The sequence below is a fragment of the Acomys russatus genome, chromosome 17 (assembly GCF_903995435.1).
Source record: "Acomys russatus chromosome 17, mAcoRus1.1, whole genome shotgun sequence".
NCBI lineage: Eukaryota > Metazoa > Chordata > Mammalia > Rodentia > Muridae > Acomys > Acomys russatus.
The window spans coordinates 5716307-5730425 of record NC_067153.1 but is presented as its reverse complement, the minus strand read 5'-3'; the positions used below and the strand labels follow the sequence as shown (position 1 = coordinate 5730425).

Sequence of the window (14119 nt, the reverse complement as noted above, 5' to 3'; positions counted from 1 at the left end):
CATATTAATCACACTGAGGCAGCTCCCAGCCCTAAGTAAATACGCATGCTAAGCTCCTCCAATGGGGATGGCCCCAGCACTCTGCAGCACCATACCCAGAGCCTCACACACACTAATTCACACCAGAACCCAGTCCCTACCCACTCACGTCAGAATCACAGCCTTCCTGTGGCCCACTGGTCACTCATGTCTAGACACATTCCCTGTGGTGCAGAATAGCCATATCCCCATGACAACCAAGGTTCAGGGAACACTTGCAAAAGAAAGAAAGAAAAGCCCATAGAAGTTTCTGACACTAAAGTGAAAACAAAACTGCCAGCACTCAGGAGGCAGAGGTGGAGGCGGAGGCAGGCATCTCTGTTCAAGGCCAGACTGGTCTACACATCAAGTTCCAGGCCAACTAGAGCTACATTCGAGATCTGTGAGACTCTGTGTCAACACCAATCACACCCCATGCTTCTAGCATATCTGGGATCTAGAATTCTGACCAATAATTTGGCAGCATGTGACAAAATTTACTATGTACAGCTATAGACTCTCTTAAGGGTGCTATTCAAAGTGCAGAGGCCTCTGCAAGGCTGGGTCAAGAGAAAAGCTGCACAGCTTGGCGCCCTAACACCCACTGCTGACTTCGCTGACAGACACTTGGTAGAACAGCATCGTCAATCAGGAAAGGTGGGCGCTCAAGTCTCAGAGGCGATCGTGGACAAATCATTAATCCACACAAGCAACCGACAGGAGTGTGTAGTGTAACCCTTGCTTTCTTCAAGCAAGCTCTAAGTTGAGGGCAAGGGGACGATGGGAGAAAAGAGGGCGGGAAGTCGGGGAAATGGATGTTGGACATGGAAAACAGCCACAAACTCCCCCTGAGGATGGAAGTCACGGCTGCGGGCATTTCTCTAGCAGACACAGCGCAGCGCAGAGCCATTCTCGCACTTGCAAAGCGGTGTGTGTGCGCAGTGAGCACAGCACTACCACACAATTCTACTCTAGATTCTTTCTAGATTTTAAGCCAAGTCATTCACTTCAGGGATTTTAAAGGCCAGAAATGACTATTTTCAGGCTATGTCAGCTTGGCAAAGTCAAAGTGAAGCCTTTATAATTATGAATGTTAGAAAAGAAACATAAAGACTTAGACAAAATAAATGACTAATACTGAAGAGTTTTGCTACACTTTATTCAAAACTGGCCCCACTTCTATTTAAAAGAACTAAGCGTCCAGCGTCCAAATATAAATATCACCATGTGTTGGAAAAATAACCTTCAGATTTGTGCTCTGACCCAAATTTGGCACAGTTAAATCATATGCAAGTCAGACACACATGTCCACACCTCTCGGCAGCAGTGCATCCTGACAGCAGCCTGCGATTAGCCTGCACTGCAGTGACATCCTCTCCAGTCACACACACAGCACACCGGGCACAGGGTCTTTTATTCTGTCCTGTAGGTGCTGACAAGATAGTGTTGGGAAGATTCTGAAAGCACACACCTGAATGTTGTCACATTGCTCTATATCACGACTTAGTAACTACTGAGCAATTATGTCTACTAAATACAGTGAACAAAATGGTACGTTTACGCCATTCCCTGTAAACAAGGCTGTGCACAACAGTAACACACAGAATTATGCAGACCATGATATCAGAGGAAAATACCTCTTTAAATAAACAATTCTATTTATAAATAAACTCTGATTGTTTTCAGTACACATTTACAGACCTGATCAATAAAAAGAAACTATATATATATATATTTTTCCCATTAAACAGCAAATGTTGAGTTATGGACCACATGAGAAAATCCACCTGGGGAAAAGGGCACAGAGCAGGCAAAGGGCGCGGGAGCTGTGCGAGCTAACCTTGTGAGCACAGCCACACAGGACAGGGTTGACCGGGGGAGGAGCTCATTTACTTGAATTCCAGCAAGTTACAGTCAATCTTGTAATACACATAGGGGTAGTACTCTTGCTGACTCAGGTTCAGGCCAGGAATGTCCACTGGAGCCTATGGAGAAACCACAAAGGCCAGTTAGCCACGCACAGGCCCTTCATGGGCACCGTCTGCGCTGAGTGCACTGAGACTAATTTAACCTCAGCTACGTGCTCACTTTGCTCTAAGTGCTTGAGGAAGCTGAGCCTGCACAGTCACGCTGTGAAACACAGCGAGCAGCTGTGACACACAGTCCTGTGTGACTAAACCGCGGCCTCCCCAGGCTTTATTGTGTACAACTACAAAAGGTAACCTTTTCAATCTTGGGTTTAGGGGGAAAGGCTTTACAAAATGTCGTATCTAAATAAACCAAGTGTGGTTTTAAAGACTCAAGTTCTATTTGCACCTTGTAAGAATTTACTTGGGAGCGAAGTCTGTTTCGAAGACCTAGGCTTCTTATTTTCTCCACGATCTTATGAAAAGCTAGCAAGTCACTGTCTCTAATTTCCATCATTCTGATACATCAGATACTGTCGTCTTATGTAAAGAGAAAACCAACAAGATTGGGAAATTCAAACTGTAAAATAAAGGCCCACACACACGCTGCGACACCACCACCACGCGTGCTGCTTGTTGCCGTCTGTCTGGCAGACTTGAGGCGGGCTGTGGTGCTGACGCAGCACAAGGAGCCCAAAGGACCCAGGTCCAGTTCCCTGTCCCCGTGGCTGCTCACACGGTGAGCCCAGCTCTAGGGATCTGCCTCCTCCTTCTGGCCTCCTTGGCTGTTAGGCATTCACTGCTACAGACATACACGCAGGCAAAACACCCACAAACCTAACATTTCAAAACCATTTTAGACAAATGACAACTCCCTTCAAAATGTTCGTCTGTTCGTCTGAGCCAAAGAGATCAAAGAGATGGCTCAGTGCTGGCTGCAAGCTTCCTGGTGGCCTGACTTTGAATAGTAGGACCCACAAGGTGAAAGGAAAAGTTACACACACACACACACACACACACACACACACACACACACACACACCATGTGCGCCCTCCCAAAATAAATAAATAAATAAATAAATAAATAAATAATTGCTAATCTACTGACTCCATTATTTCTATCAAACAAAATTAAAATAATTTCATATTTTCTTCCTCTTTGCAATCTATAATTTAAGAACAACTAGACGCAATGGTTGTTTCTGAACTTCTGCAACTATAAACATCTGATACACACAAGACCATGAGCTCCTAAAAACACCAAGAACAGCTGCAGCTGGTATATAAACACACAAAGCTCTCCTAGGAACCCCAACGGCCGTGTTCAGGGGGCATGTGTGCGTCCTTCTGCACACACTCGTGCAGCGTGCTCTGTGGCTCCCAAGTGCTCGCCCCTAGGCCGACTGAACTCACATCGATGATAGCAGCCGCACTGCTGTCCAGGTGCTTGTACAGCTCATGCAACACTTCTCGAAGCTTCTTCATTGTTTTCTTACTGGGCTGCAGGAGCATCGCTTGGAAGTTCACCGGCAAGCCGTACCTTGAAAAGCAGCAGAAACAGCATGCAGGCCAAGCACACACAGGCACTTTCTCTTTAGTACAACAAACACTCGCCTGCTTCTCTCTTCATGTCAAGTAACCCATTTACAAGTCTGCTTACACTAGCATGGGAACACAGCCCTGTGAGCCGCCTCGGGACGGCAGCTCATGCCTGCGATCCCAGCCCTGGGGAGGGTGAGGGCTTGTATAAAGCTGAGGCCTGCTGGGCTGCAGAGGAGGGGAAGGCACATAAGCCCGTCACTTGGAATTAATTAATATTCAATTTCACCATAATCTATGAGTATGCCCAATACATAAAAACAATACAGGGCTAGAATTATGTTTATAATTAAAAACTGAGACTTTCCATGCCTACTTTAAATGTGTTAAGAAATTTAAAAATGAGAAGCACAGCTACAGACAAGTCTTTAAGTGAGTTGTAAAGCATGTGTAGAGGGCCTCCACACAACTGCTGTTATAGCTATCTTAAAGTCTATGCTGTACATCAAACTACATGCAAATTATCTGAGAAACCTTCACTTTAAACAAACATTGCCCTTCTTATTGAAGACAAGCTTTCACTGAATATGTAGACCAGGCTGGCCTGGAACCCAGAGAGCTGCTGCCTCTGCTTCCTGTCGACTGAATCAAAGGTGTGCACTACCACACCCAACTCAGCTAGTATCTTATAACTCATTTTGCACTAACTACAAATCATATGCCACATACCAATGTTTTTTGTTTTGTTTGTTTGTTTGTTTGTTTGTTTTTTGGTTTTTCGAGACAAGGTTTCTCTGTGATAGCTTTGGCTGTCCTAGACTCACTTTGTAGACCACGCTGGCCTCGAACTCACAGTGATCCACCTGCCTCTGCCTCCCAAGTGCTGGGATTAAAGGCATGTGGCACCACGCCCAGCCATACCAATGTATTTATTGACACAAGGACCACAAAAATGATGGTGAGACAGGACACAGTGGTGTTGTAATCCCAGCACTCAGCGAGGCAGAGGCAGGTGGATCTCTGTGAGTTCAAGGTCAGCCTGGTCTACAAAGTGAGTCCAGGACAGTCAAGGCTACACAGACAAACCCTGTCTCAAAACTAAACAAACAACAAACAAACAAACAATGATGGTGGTCCCATGGAGTTAGAGAGATGTCTCAGGGGTTAGGAGCATTGGCTGCTCTTCCAGAGGACCTGAGTTCAATTCCCGACACCCACATGGCAGCTCACAACTATCTGTAAGCCCAGTTTCAGAGGATCTGACACCCTCATGCACTGTGGTATAGACATACATGCAGGCAAAATACCCAAACACAATAAATAAACGTATTTTAAATGGTGGTGCATCTCTAGTTATGGAGCTCATAGTCTTTTGCTTAGAGTGTCCATCACTGTACACAGTCCTGGAGTTTGTGGGGCAGCTTCAGTCTTGTAAATAAACGACCCCCATAATCACTCAGTGCACAACACACGATCACCGCCCTAAGTCCCTGAGTTACTGCTTCAGTATTTACGAGATTGCACTGTATCAGCAGAGCGCAGGCCTTTCTGATGATGAGTTTTAGAGGTCTGTCTTACACAGCAATTTCTGGACAGCAAGCACGATGGCTCACACCTGCTATTCTGGCACTCAGAAGGCTGAGGCAGGAAGATCAAAATCTGAGCCGGCCTATGCTCAAACTGAGTTCAAGGTCAGCCTGGAAGAGACCTATCAAACAAAACAAGCTGCCATGCTGAGCAGCTGATACACATACCAACTAGACACAGTCACCAGCACACTCTGTACCAACAGTGCAGTCACTAACTGCTCAGACCTACCCTCATTCACTGTGTATGACTATATGTGAGAGACAGCATGGCAGTGGGAGGTTCTTTTCCTGAACCTGGTGTCAAAGGAAAAGATAAGCACGGGCTTGACAGGCTGTGTAGCCTCAGAACTGGCCCTCTGGCTGTTCCAAATCATCCTCCTATGGCTGGACTATGTCATAAAACGAGGTATACAGAATTCTGCAACTCCAACTTTCTCAGTGAATTTTCTTACCTTAAAACAGACTCGACAAAAACCCTTAATGCTTTTATATGAATCCAGGCAATAAACGCCTCACTGAAATTCACTTTAAGCCACCGCACAAGGGGTCCCTTTAAAAAGAAATACACAAAATTACCACAAAATTGGTTTGTAAATGGCAATAGATAATCAAACATCTTTAAAGATGTGACTAGCCACATTATGAATGTTTCAAATACTATACTAGACACCCATTACCTCACTTCACACTCTTATGTGACTTCTGGGAGGGGGAAGGGGGTTGAGACAGGGTTTCTCTGTGTAGCCTTGGCTGTCCTGGACTCGCTTTGTAGACCAGGCTGGCCTCAAACTCACAGTGATTCGCCTACCTCTGCCTCCCAAGCTGGGATTAAAGGTGTGCGCTACCATGCCCGGCAATTTTATTTTATTTTTTTTGAGACAAGTTCTCCTGCAGCCAAGGCTGACCTAGAATTCCCTGACCCTCCAATGCTGCGACTACAGGTATATAGCACCACAACCAGCTTCTCTCAGTGGCACCGTGGCTTCTGTGTGCTAGGAAAGCACTCTATTAGACTACATCTTCAGGCCCAACACATTTTTCTAGCACCAAATTATAAACTGTTTTTTCATAATGTTTCTTTCCGACACTTCCAGGCTTTCAGTATCTCCAAAATATATTTTCCAATTTTCCTAAGATTCAAAATTACAACAAGCTCTTAAAAAAAATCCAATGAAAAGACTGCAAAATGAGAGCAATGGCTCAGGGGAAAGATAGTTTGCTGTGACAAATATGGACCCTGAACCAATGAGGAAAAGACAAAAAAAGAAAACAAGAAAAAAAAAGAAAGAAAGGCCACACATCCTTGTAACCGCAGCGCTGCAGGAGTGTAGACAGAGGGGTCTGGGGCTTGCTTGCTGCCTATAATCCCAACACTGAAGCTGAGGCAGGAGAATTCCCAAGAGCTTAAGGCGGCGGCTCTGGGCCACGCAGTGAGCTCCACCTGGACTAGGATATGAAAGAAGTGAAGCAATAAAGTAACTAAAACAAATTATCTTAAAAGGAAAAACCAGAACTTTTGTCTTTTTCCAAGTCAAAGACAGGAAATGCTACTTCGTCTTGTGCTGCAGCCTGACAACGCTGAGGACAGCACATACAAACTGCTTCTTCTTGTCGGTAGACAGCCTGTTCATCTCCTCTTTATCTGCCTTCATCTCCTCCTCGTTATACTGGAAGTCACGAACTATGAACCTACACATGAAAGAAAAACACACTTGTCCACAACATATAGAGCCAATCCAACAAGTTTAAATTATGCACATGCATCTCTGCATATATATGAGACAAACAGACAGACTTACTTGTTTTCTCTGGCTTTGTGTCTGAAATCATCAACTGCTTTTCTAAACAAGGTGACATTACAAAGATAACTGTCTTGGTCCTCTGAAAGAACACTAAAGAGGGAAAGTCATGTTAAATTCTAGACTTGTCAAAGTCCGAAACAGGAAGCTGGGGAGGCACCTCCTCACTTCATCAGCACCGCCCCCAGCAGGGAAGGCGATGGGTTGTCATGATGGTGTCTGGCTCAGACGCCTTCACACCGTCCACGCTTACTAGCTAATAAAATGATCTGAGCCACGTGCTAAAGCATGCTGTTCAATTTCCAGCGTCAGCCTGGTTGGTCCAACTGTCTTTGGGTTTTTTTGGTTTGGGGGTTGGTTTGGTTTTTTTGAGACAGGTTTTCTCTGTGTAGCCTTGGCTGTCCTGGACTCACTTTGTAGACCAGGCTGGCCTTGAATTCACAGCGATCCACCTGCCTCTGCCTCCCGAGTGCTAGAATTAAAGGTGTGCGCCACCATTCCCGGCTCATGCTGTCTCTTGTGTCACGAACTACTCTTCCTCTTTCCAGTCCAACCTGGCCACTCTGCACTGCAATCAACTCAACTCATAGGCCAGGTGTTCATCCACCCCTGATTTCCCAGCACACCCCAACTTCACAAGCAACAGTCTCAGCAGCTCCGAACGTCTGTGTCTTGGGTCCTTTCAGGCTTCTTGGCGTCAGTGAGCTCACAACTCCCCGCAGACTCCCATGGACATCACTTTTGAGACCTTCCCAGACACCAACTGCCAGGAAACGTGTAACACCTTGAGAAGGCCACTATTTGGAAGGGCAACGATATGGCCGACAGTATGACCCTGATTTAGAAACACCTACTGACTCACTATGGAGGGAGCAGAGCTGAGCACGTTTCAACAGCCAAGACCCTTGGCGGGGCGATGCTACCGAGGAGTAGGACCTTCTGCCGTTTGGGCAATGGGGATCTTCCAATGTTCACCTGCATCCAAGCTTGCTCACACAGGTGCACAACCACAAAATACCCGCCTTCTGAACTTACGTTGTGGCCTTTGCTTTTGTGGTTTTTCTTTTTATGCCTAGTTATGTTTAGGGTTTTTAAGATTACTTTTATGCAGGACACACACACACACACATACACACACACACACACACACACACACACACACACTCACTCACAAGTGCACTTGCACGTGCCTGAGGAAGGTGTTGGATGCTAAAGCTGGAGTTACAGGCAGTTGTGAGGCACTCAATGTGGGTGCTGGTAACAGAACTCAAGTTCTCTTGGAACCAGAGTCATGTCTTTAGCCTCCTAGTTTTTACTTATAATGCGGTACTTCTTAAACCAGAAGACTGATGAAACTGTTGGGGTACTTGAGGAATTTAAATACTTTCTTTAAAGAAATAAAATAAAGTTAGATAAGGTATTTTAAGTTTCATTTTTCCCAGAAGCCCAGTGAAGTCATTAGCCAAGTAAACTCAGGTGCTAACTACCATGATCATCTGAAAGCTAGCTCTAGGAACTGAATCTGGGCCAGGTGGTGGTGGTGCACGCCTTTAACCCCAGCACTAGGGAGGTGGGGGCAGATGGATCACTGTGAGTTTGAGGCTAGCCTGGTCTACAAGGTGAGGCCAGGATAGCCAGGGCTATACAAAGAGACCCTATCTTAACCGCCCTGTCCTTGCCTCCCACCCCCCAAAAAAAACCAAACCAAGAACTCAGTCTGCCCTGGCTCTTGACCAGCCAGGCAGGTATCAGAGGCCACTTCCACAGCACAAAGCAGGCAGACGCCTCGGGGTCCTCACCCCTGACATCAGTTGACTCACAGCACATCAGCCTCCTCTACTCCACACCCTATAGAACTGATCACCTCGTTCTTGTCCCTGTTGCCTTTCAAACGTAAGTGGACAGTGATCTATCAAAAAGGTTTTAATGGGGCTAAAGAGATGGCTCAGCAGATAAGAGCACTGGTTGCTCTTGCAGGAGACTCAGGCTGGCTTCCCACATGGTCAGTTTCAGGGGAGCCAGTGCCTTCTTTGACCTCCCTGGGTACCAGGACTGCATGTGGTAAACATATATGCACTCAGGCAAAACATTCACACATAACACAGTCCTTTTTTTTTTTTAATTAAGAAAATTAGTTGAAAACAAATAAACCTGGATGTGATGGATCATACCTATAGCCCCAACACTTGGGAAGCTCAGACAAGGGGATTACCAGTAGTTCAAGGACAACCTGGGCCGTGCAATCAACTTTAAGCTAGTCTGGGCTACCAAGAGAGCATTTCTCAAAGGTAACCCAAAATCTAGGTGTGGTGGCCCATACCCATGGTCTCAGCACCTTGGGAGGGTCACGAGGTCCAAGCCAGACTGAGCTACTTGAGACCTTGCCTCAAAACGAAATGTAGGAGGTAAAAGAGGCAGCAGTGGTGGGAAGTGGAGGGGCAGGGGGGCGTTAATGGGCATTGAGATTAGGAACAAAAGCAGGGTATGAAGCAAGACTCACAGACTGGCATATGGCAAGGTAAAATGGCAGCAACATGAGGGCAGGCTAAAGGAGACCAAGCCACAGCCACCAACAGGCCAGACACCACACAGGCCTGAGCTGAGGCGGCAGCAGCAGCCAGAGGCAGAGGGTGTTTAAAGCAGAACAAGCCATGTAAAGCCCGCCTGACCTTTATTATTGTTGTTGTTGTTTACAAAACAGCGACGTCACATGCTTCAAAAACAAGCAAACAAGAAACGCCCAAAAACCAGACAGTAGACTGAAAGGAGTCCCGATGAGGGACCACCATGCTTTGGTGTGGATCACGGGGCAGACACTGTTGCTACTTTATACTTCAAGAAAAATGAGGAGCTGGGCTGATACTGGGTAAATCACACTGTGTCCCAGGTGCACTGCATGGGGAGCCCATAGGGATTGGTAGGTAAGTCCAAAACTATGGACAGGACAGGACACAGGAGGAAACTTAAGAGTCCTGAAACTATAAGGGAAGGCTGGTGCTATGAAGGCCAGTGTCTTAGTCACTGTTTAATTGCTAGAAAGAGACACCATGACCGACACAACTCCTATAAGAGAAAGCATTCAACTGGGGGCTGGCTTTCAGTTTCAGCAGCACAGTCCTTAATCTTAACCATCATGTAGGGAACATGGCAGGGAGTATGGCAGCATGCAGACAGGCATGGTGCTGGAAAAGCAGTGAGAGCTACACCCAGATCCACCGGCAGAGAAGCAAAGAGCAGTCTTGGCATGTCACCCCAATACACGCGTCCTCCAACAAGGCCCCAGCCCCTTCTCTACCAGTGCCACTCCCTGGTGACTAAGCATTCAGAGATATGAGCCTGTGTGGGCCAACACAAGAAAGTTCACCTGAAGGGAGAATGGCTGACGTGAGCACTGCAGTCCAGGCTCAGCAGAGGAGCCAGCACAACTGGAGGGAATCAACAGCGTGCAAACAAAGGGCTGACGTGGACATGAGAACACGGTGCAAGGGCAGGTTCCTAGAGAGCCCAAGGATGAAGGCAGCTTGGTAAAGAGTTGCACCAGACTCCAGAGGTACAACCTTCTTAGAGCCTGTGTGTGAGGCAACCAGCAGATTTCAAACATGATGAAACCAAGCATCTTCCTCAGTGGTATCTCAAACCATGGGAGAGCAACAAAACAAAAACCACAAGGACGGGAAACGGGTTAAAAAACAAAAGCCATCCTTTAATCCCAGCACTTGGAAGGCAGAGGCAAGATCTCTATCGTTCTAGGCCTGCCAAGGCTACATACTGAGACCCTGTCTCAAACAAAAAGGAAAAAAATCATGCCTCATTTTAAAAGAGTGTGTGTGTGTGTGTGTGTGTGTGTGTGTGTGTGTGTAGGCATGTGCACATGGTGTTTTCCTGGAGGTCAAAGGACAACTCTACCACATAGGTCATGAGGCTCAGTGAAAAGCACCTTTACCAGCAGAGCCACCCTGACAATCCAGGTAGCATCTCTTTCTTCATGAGTACATCCAGACTTGCACTCTCTCCAGAAGCAGTGTCTGCCAGGACCATGGCTGCCAGGATGCTTAGTTTAACCCAATGGGCACCACAGCTACTAGATGCAACTAGATGATCCAACTGTTTGCTCTCCTGTTATACAGATGTCATGAGGCCTAGAAGGAACTGGAAGTCAGCCCACTGCTCATGTTTGCTGAAAGCCTCAGGACATTTTCAGTGACCCCATGGGAGGCAGAGCTCTCTAGAGCGTCCAGGCTCCCCCTACTGCTCCTGTTCCTTTTCCTAAGGCGTGGGGCACTCACATTCTCTGCTCCCAGTCCACTCCATCTGGCTCTTCCCCATGCTTCCTACAGTGCACCCTTGCAACCCAGATCCAGAACATGGGAGACATGCACAGTGCCTCGTACAGAGTGTTATGTCCACCCAGCACTTCCAGCCCCCTAAACAAACCCTCTGAAGCTCTAGTGACTCCAAAGATGAAGAAAGGTCAAGGTTCCCTAATGAGCTGGCCCAATCTGACTTTTATAAATTTCTGGTGCAGGTAACTGAACCCAGGGCCTCCCACATGCTAGGCAAGAGCTCTACCACTGAGCTAAGACCCCGCTTAGTCTTAGTCAGACATTTTAAGAAGCAAGAGGAGAGATGCACGCAGACATACACTTTTAATCCTAGCACTCAGGAGGCAGAGACAGACAAGCCTTTGAGTTGGAGGTCAGCCTAGTCTTCCTAGAGAGTTCTAGATCAGCTGGGGTGATATAGTGAGACCTTATTTCAAACAAAATCCCAAACAACAATAAACACATACCAGGAGACAGAAAAGGAAAAATGGCTAAAAGACAAGGGGAAAAGTGCCAAGTCTCCTTGAACATGTGCCAATAAAAAGATTGAAAACAGCACAAAGCTCTCCGCTGACCTAGCTTCATGTATATCTATATACATCCTAGTATGCTGCTGGGTCTCAAACTAGCTGATGTTTAAATAGCTCATAGAGTATCTTGCAAACAAGGAGGCTCTGTGGACTGAATAGTGAACGTGAGATGACCAGCAAGGCGAGGCAGGTCAGAGCGCCTCCTGCCAAGCCTGACACATGGCACTGACATGGCGAAGGAGGAAGGAGCACACTCCCTTCCCGCCACCCGAACTGTCCTCTGGCCTCCACCAACAGGCCCCATGGCATGTGAGCTTGCACACACACTAAAAGGAGCCCTTTTGTATAGTGAAGGCAAGGATGGCGGCACACCTGTAACCCAGCACGCAGGAGGCAGCAGCAAGGTGAGTGAGAGGCAAAGGCCTTCCCCAACTGGACAGTGCAGCCTGCCTCAACAAACAACAAGCAGTATTCCCACTTCCAGGTTTGAGCGTGACATTTTATTTTAAAAATTAGCATGCACAGTATTATGTTTCGTTATGGCACTTTCTGAGGATTTTGTTTTGTTTTGTTTTGTTTTGTTTTGTTTTCAGACAGGGTTTCTCTGTGTAGCCTTGGCTGTCCTGGAGTAGCTGGCTTTGAACTCACAGTGATCCGCCTGCCTCCCAAGTGCTGGGCTTAAAGGCATGCACCACCACACCCAGCTCTGACGGTATTTTAAAGTATTTTCTTCTATTTCAAAATTCATCTTTCATTCATTACCCCCAAGACTCACCATTGATACAGTAAGCTTTTAAAACAAAGGGCTAACCAGTATGCCCAATGTGTGACCTGCCTAGCATGTCAGAGGCTCACAGAGTGAGCAACACTGTCTACAGAAGAAATGGAGCAGAGCTCCCTCGGCTCTGCTTCAGCCGCATGAGCCCCCACTGGTCCCCTCCAACAGAACCTGCCAGAGCAGGGCGACGGCAGTTGCTGAGAACAAGACTCTGAGTTATTTCCTGTTAATCTCTTTAAGTTTTTAAAAATTAAAAACAACAAAGAAATTTAGCCAGGTATGGTGGTGCACACCTTTAATCCCAGCACTCAGGAGGCAGAGGCAGGCGGATCACTGTGAGTTCAAGGCCAGCCTGGTCTACAAAGTGAGTCTAGAATAGCCAAGGCTACACAGAGAAACCCTGTCTTAAAAAAAACCAAAAAACCAAAAAAAAAAAAAAAAAAGAAAGAAAAAGAAAGAAAAAGAAAAAAAAAGAAAAAGAAAAAAGAAAAAAAGAAAAGAAAGAAAGAAATTTAGTAAAACTGCACAAAAGGGAAAAGGCTAGTCAATAAACTCTTGTACAAAGGCAAATCAGGTGGAACAGGCCTATAATTCCAGCCCTTGGGAGACAGAGGCAGGCAAATTAAGAGTTTGGGCCAACCCGGGCGACATGAGAACTTGTCTCAAAATAAAAAGGAAGGAAGGACAGTGTGATCAAGTGATTTATTTCTGAGTACTGGTGTTTGCCTGCATGTCTGTCTGTGCACCACGTGTGTGCCTGGTGTCACTGCAGGTCAAAAGAGTCAGCTCCCACTAACTGGAATTATAGACAATAGTGAGCCACCATGCAGGTGCTAGAAACCAAACCTAGACCTTCTCCAAAAGTCGCAAATGTGTTAACTGCTAAGCCATCTCTTTAGCCCCATTACTATCCAAATTTTAATTGACTTGAGTAAAGAACTTGAAGAGCGACTACTTCAAGGTAATTAAATGCTAGTTATCCAGCTGCGACGGGGCTCAGCGTGGACTGCTTGCCCAGGGTGTGCCAAGGGCTGGGTTTGACCCCAACACCACACAAAGGAAAACGTCAGCTACAAGCCAAACTAAAATCTTCATCAAGCCAAAGACCTCTTTCCTGAATAGTGGGTGTCAGAGCAGTGCCCCGAAGGCCTAGCTGGCTTATGTGAATTATAGGCTCTTCCTGGTGCTACCTGCACTAGCTCTGTGTTCTCCATGGACATCTGAACAGCCATATTTTTAGTCAGGGTGCCAAATGCACTTTACACTGTGAGGTGGGGCCAGGACCCCGGAAAGCAATTAGGGAAAGTATTGTCTGCATTTCCCTATTCTTCCTTTAAGTTATAAAATCGATTAATAAAAGATGTTTCTCTCTGAAATGGTATAGTTTTTTCAGAATTAAGGCCTATTACAACTGACCTACCCAGCACCTCCACCCAACCTGGAGCCTGCCTTCTGTATGTCTACCACTAGAGGACACTGTGCGCTGAGTCCTCACCCTCCTGCACACTGTCATCTCTGAGCTCAAACGCCCTGCAGGGGAGTTACTATCGGTCAAGACCAACAGCCCAAAGCAGACTGCATGTCAAGACACAACCACTGTCTTCAGTTTACCACGGGAAGAGTTGGTTTTAATAAAG

General features: G+C 46.5%; 1 protein-coding gene across 1 annotated transcript in view; it reads right to left on the bottom strand.

Annotated features, from left to right (window-relative positions):
• Positions 1-1136: 1136 nt before the first annotated feature.
• Atp6v1c1 (ATPase H+ transporting V1 subunit C1) overlaps positions 1137-14119 on the bottom strand; it is a 47159-nt gene continuing 34176 nt past the window's right edge. The window contains exons 9-13 of the mRNA XM_051159493.1: positions 6853-6945; positions 6649-6742; positions 5506-5603; positions 3339-3465; positions 1137-2003 (exon numbers count right to left, since the gene is read on the bottom strand). Coding sequence (XP_051015450.1) covers positions 1908-2003; positions 3339-3465; positions 5506-5603; positions 6649-6742; positions 6853-6945 — 508 coding nt within the window. The 3' untranslated portion in view covers positions 1137-1907. The remainder of the gene's footprint in view (positions 2004-3338; positions 3466-5505; positions 5604-6648; positions 6743-6852; positions 6946-14119) is intronic.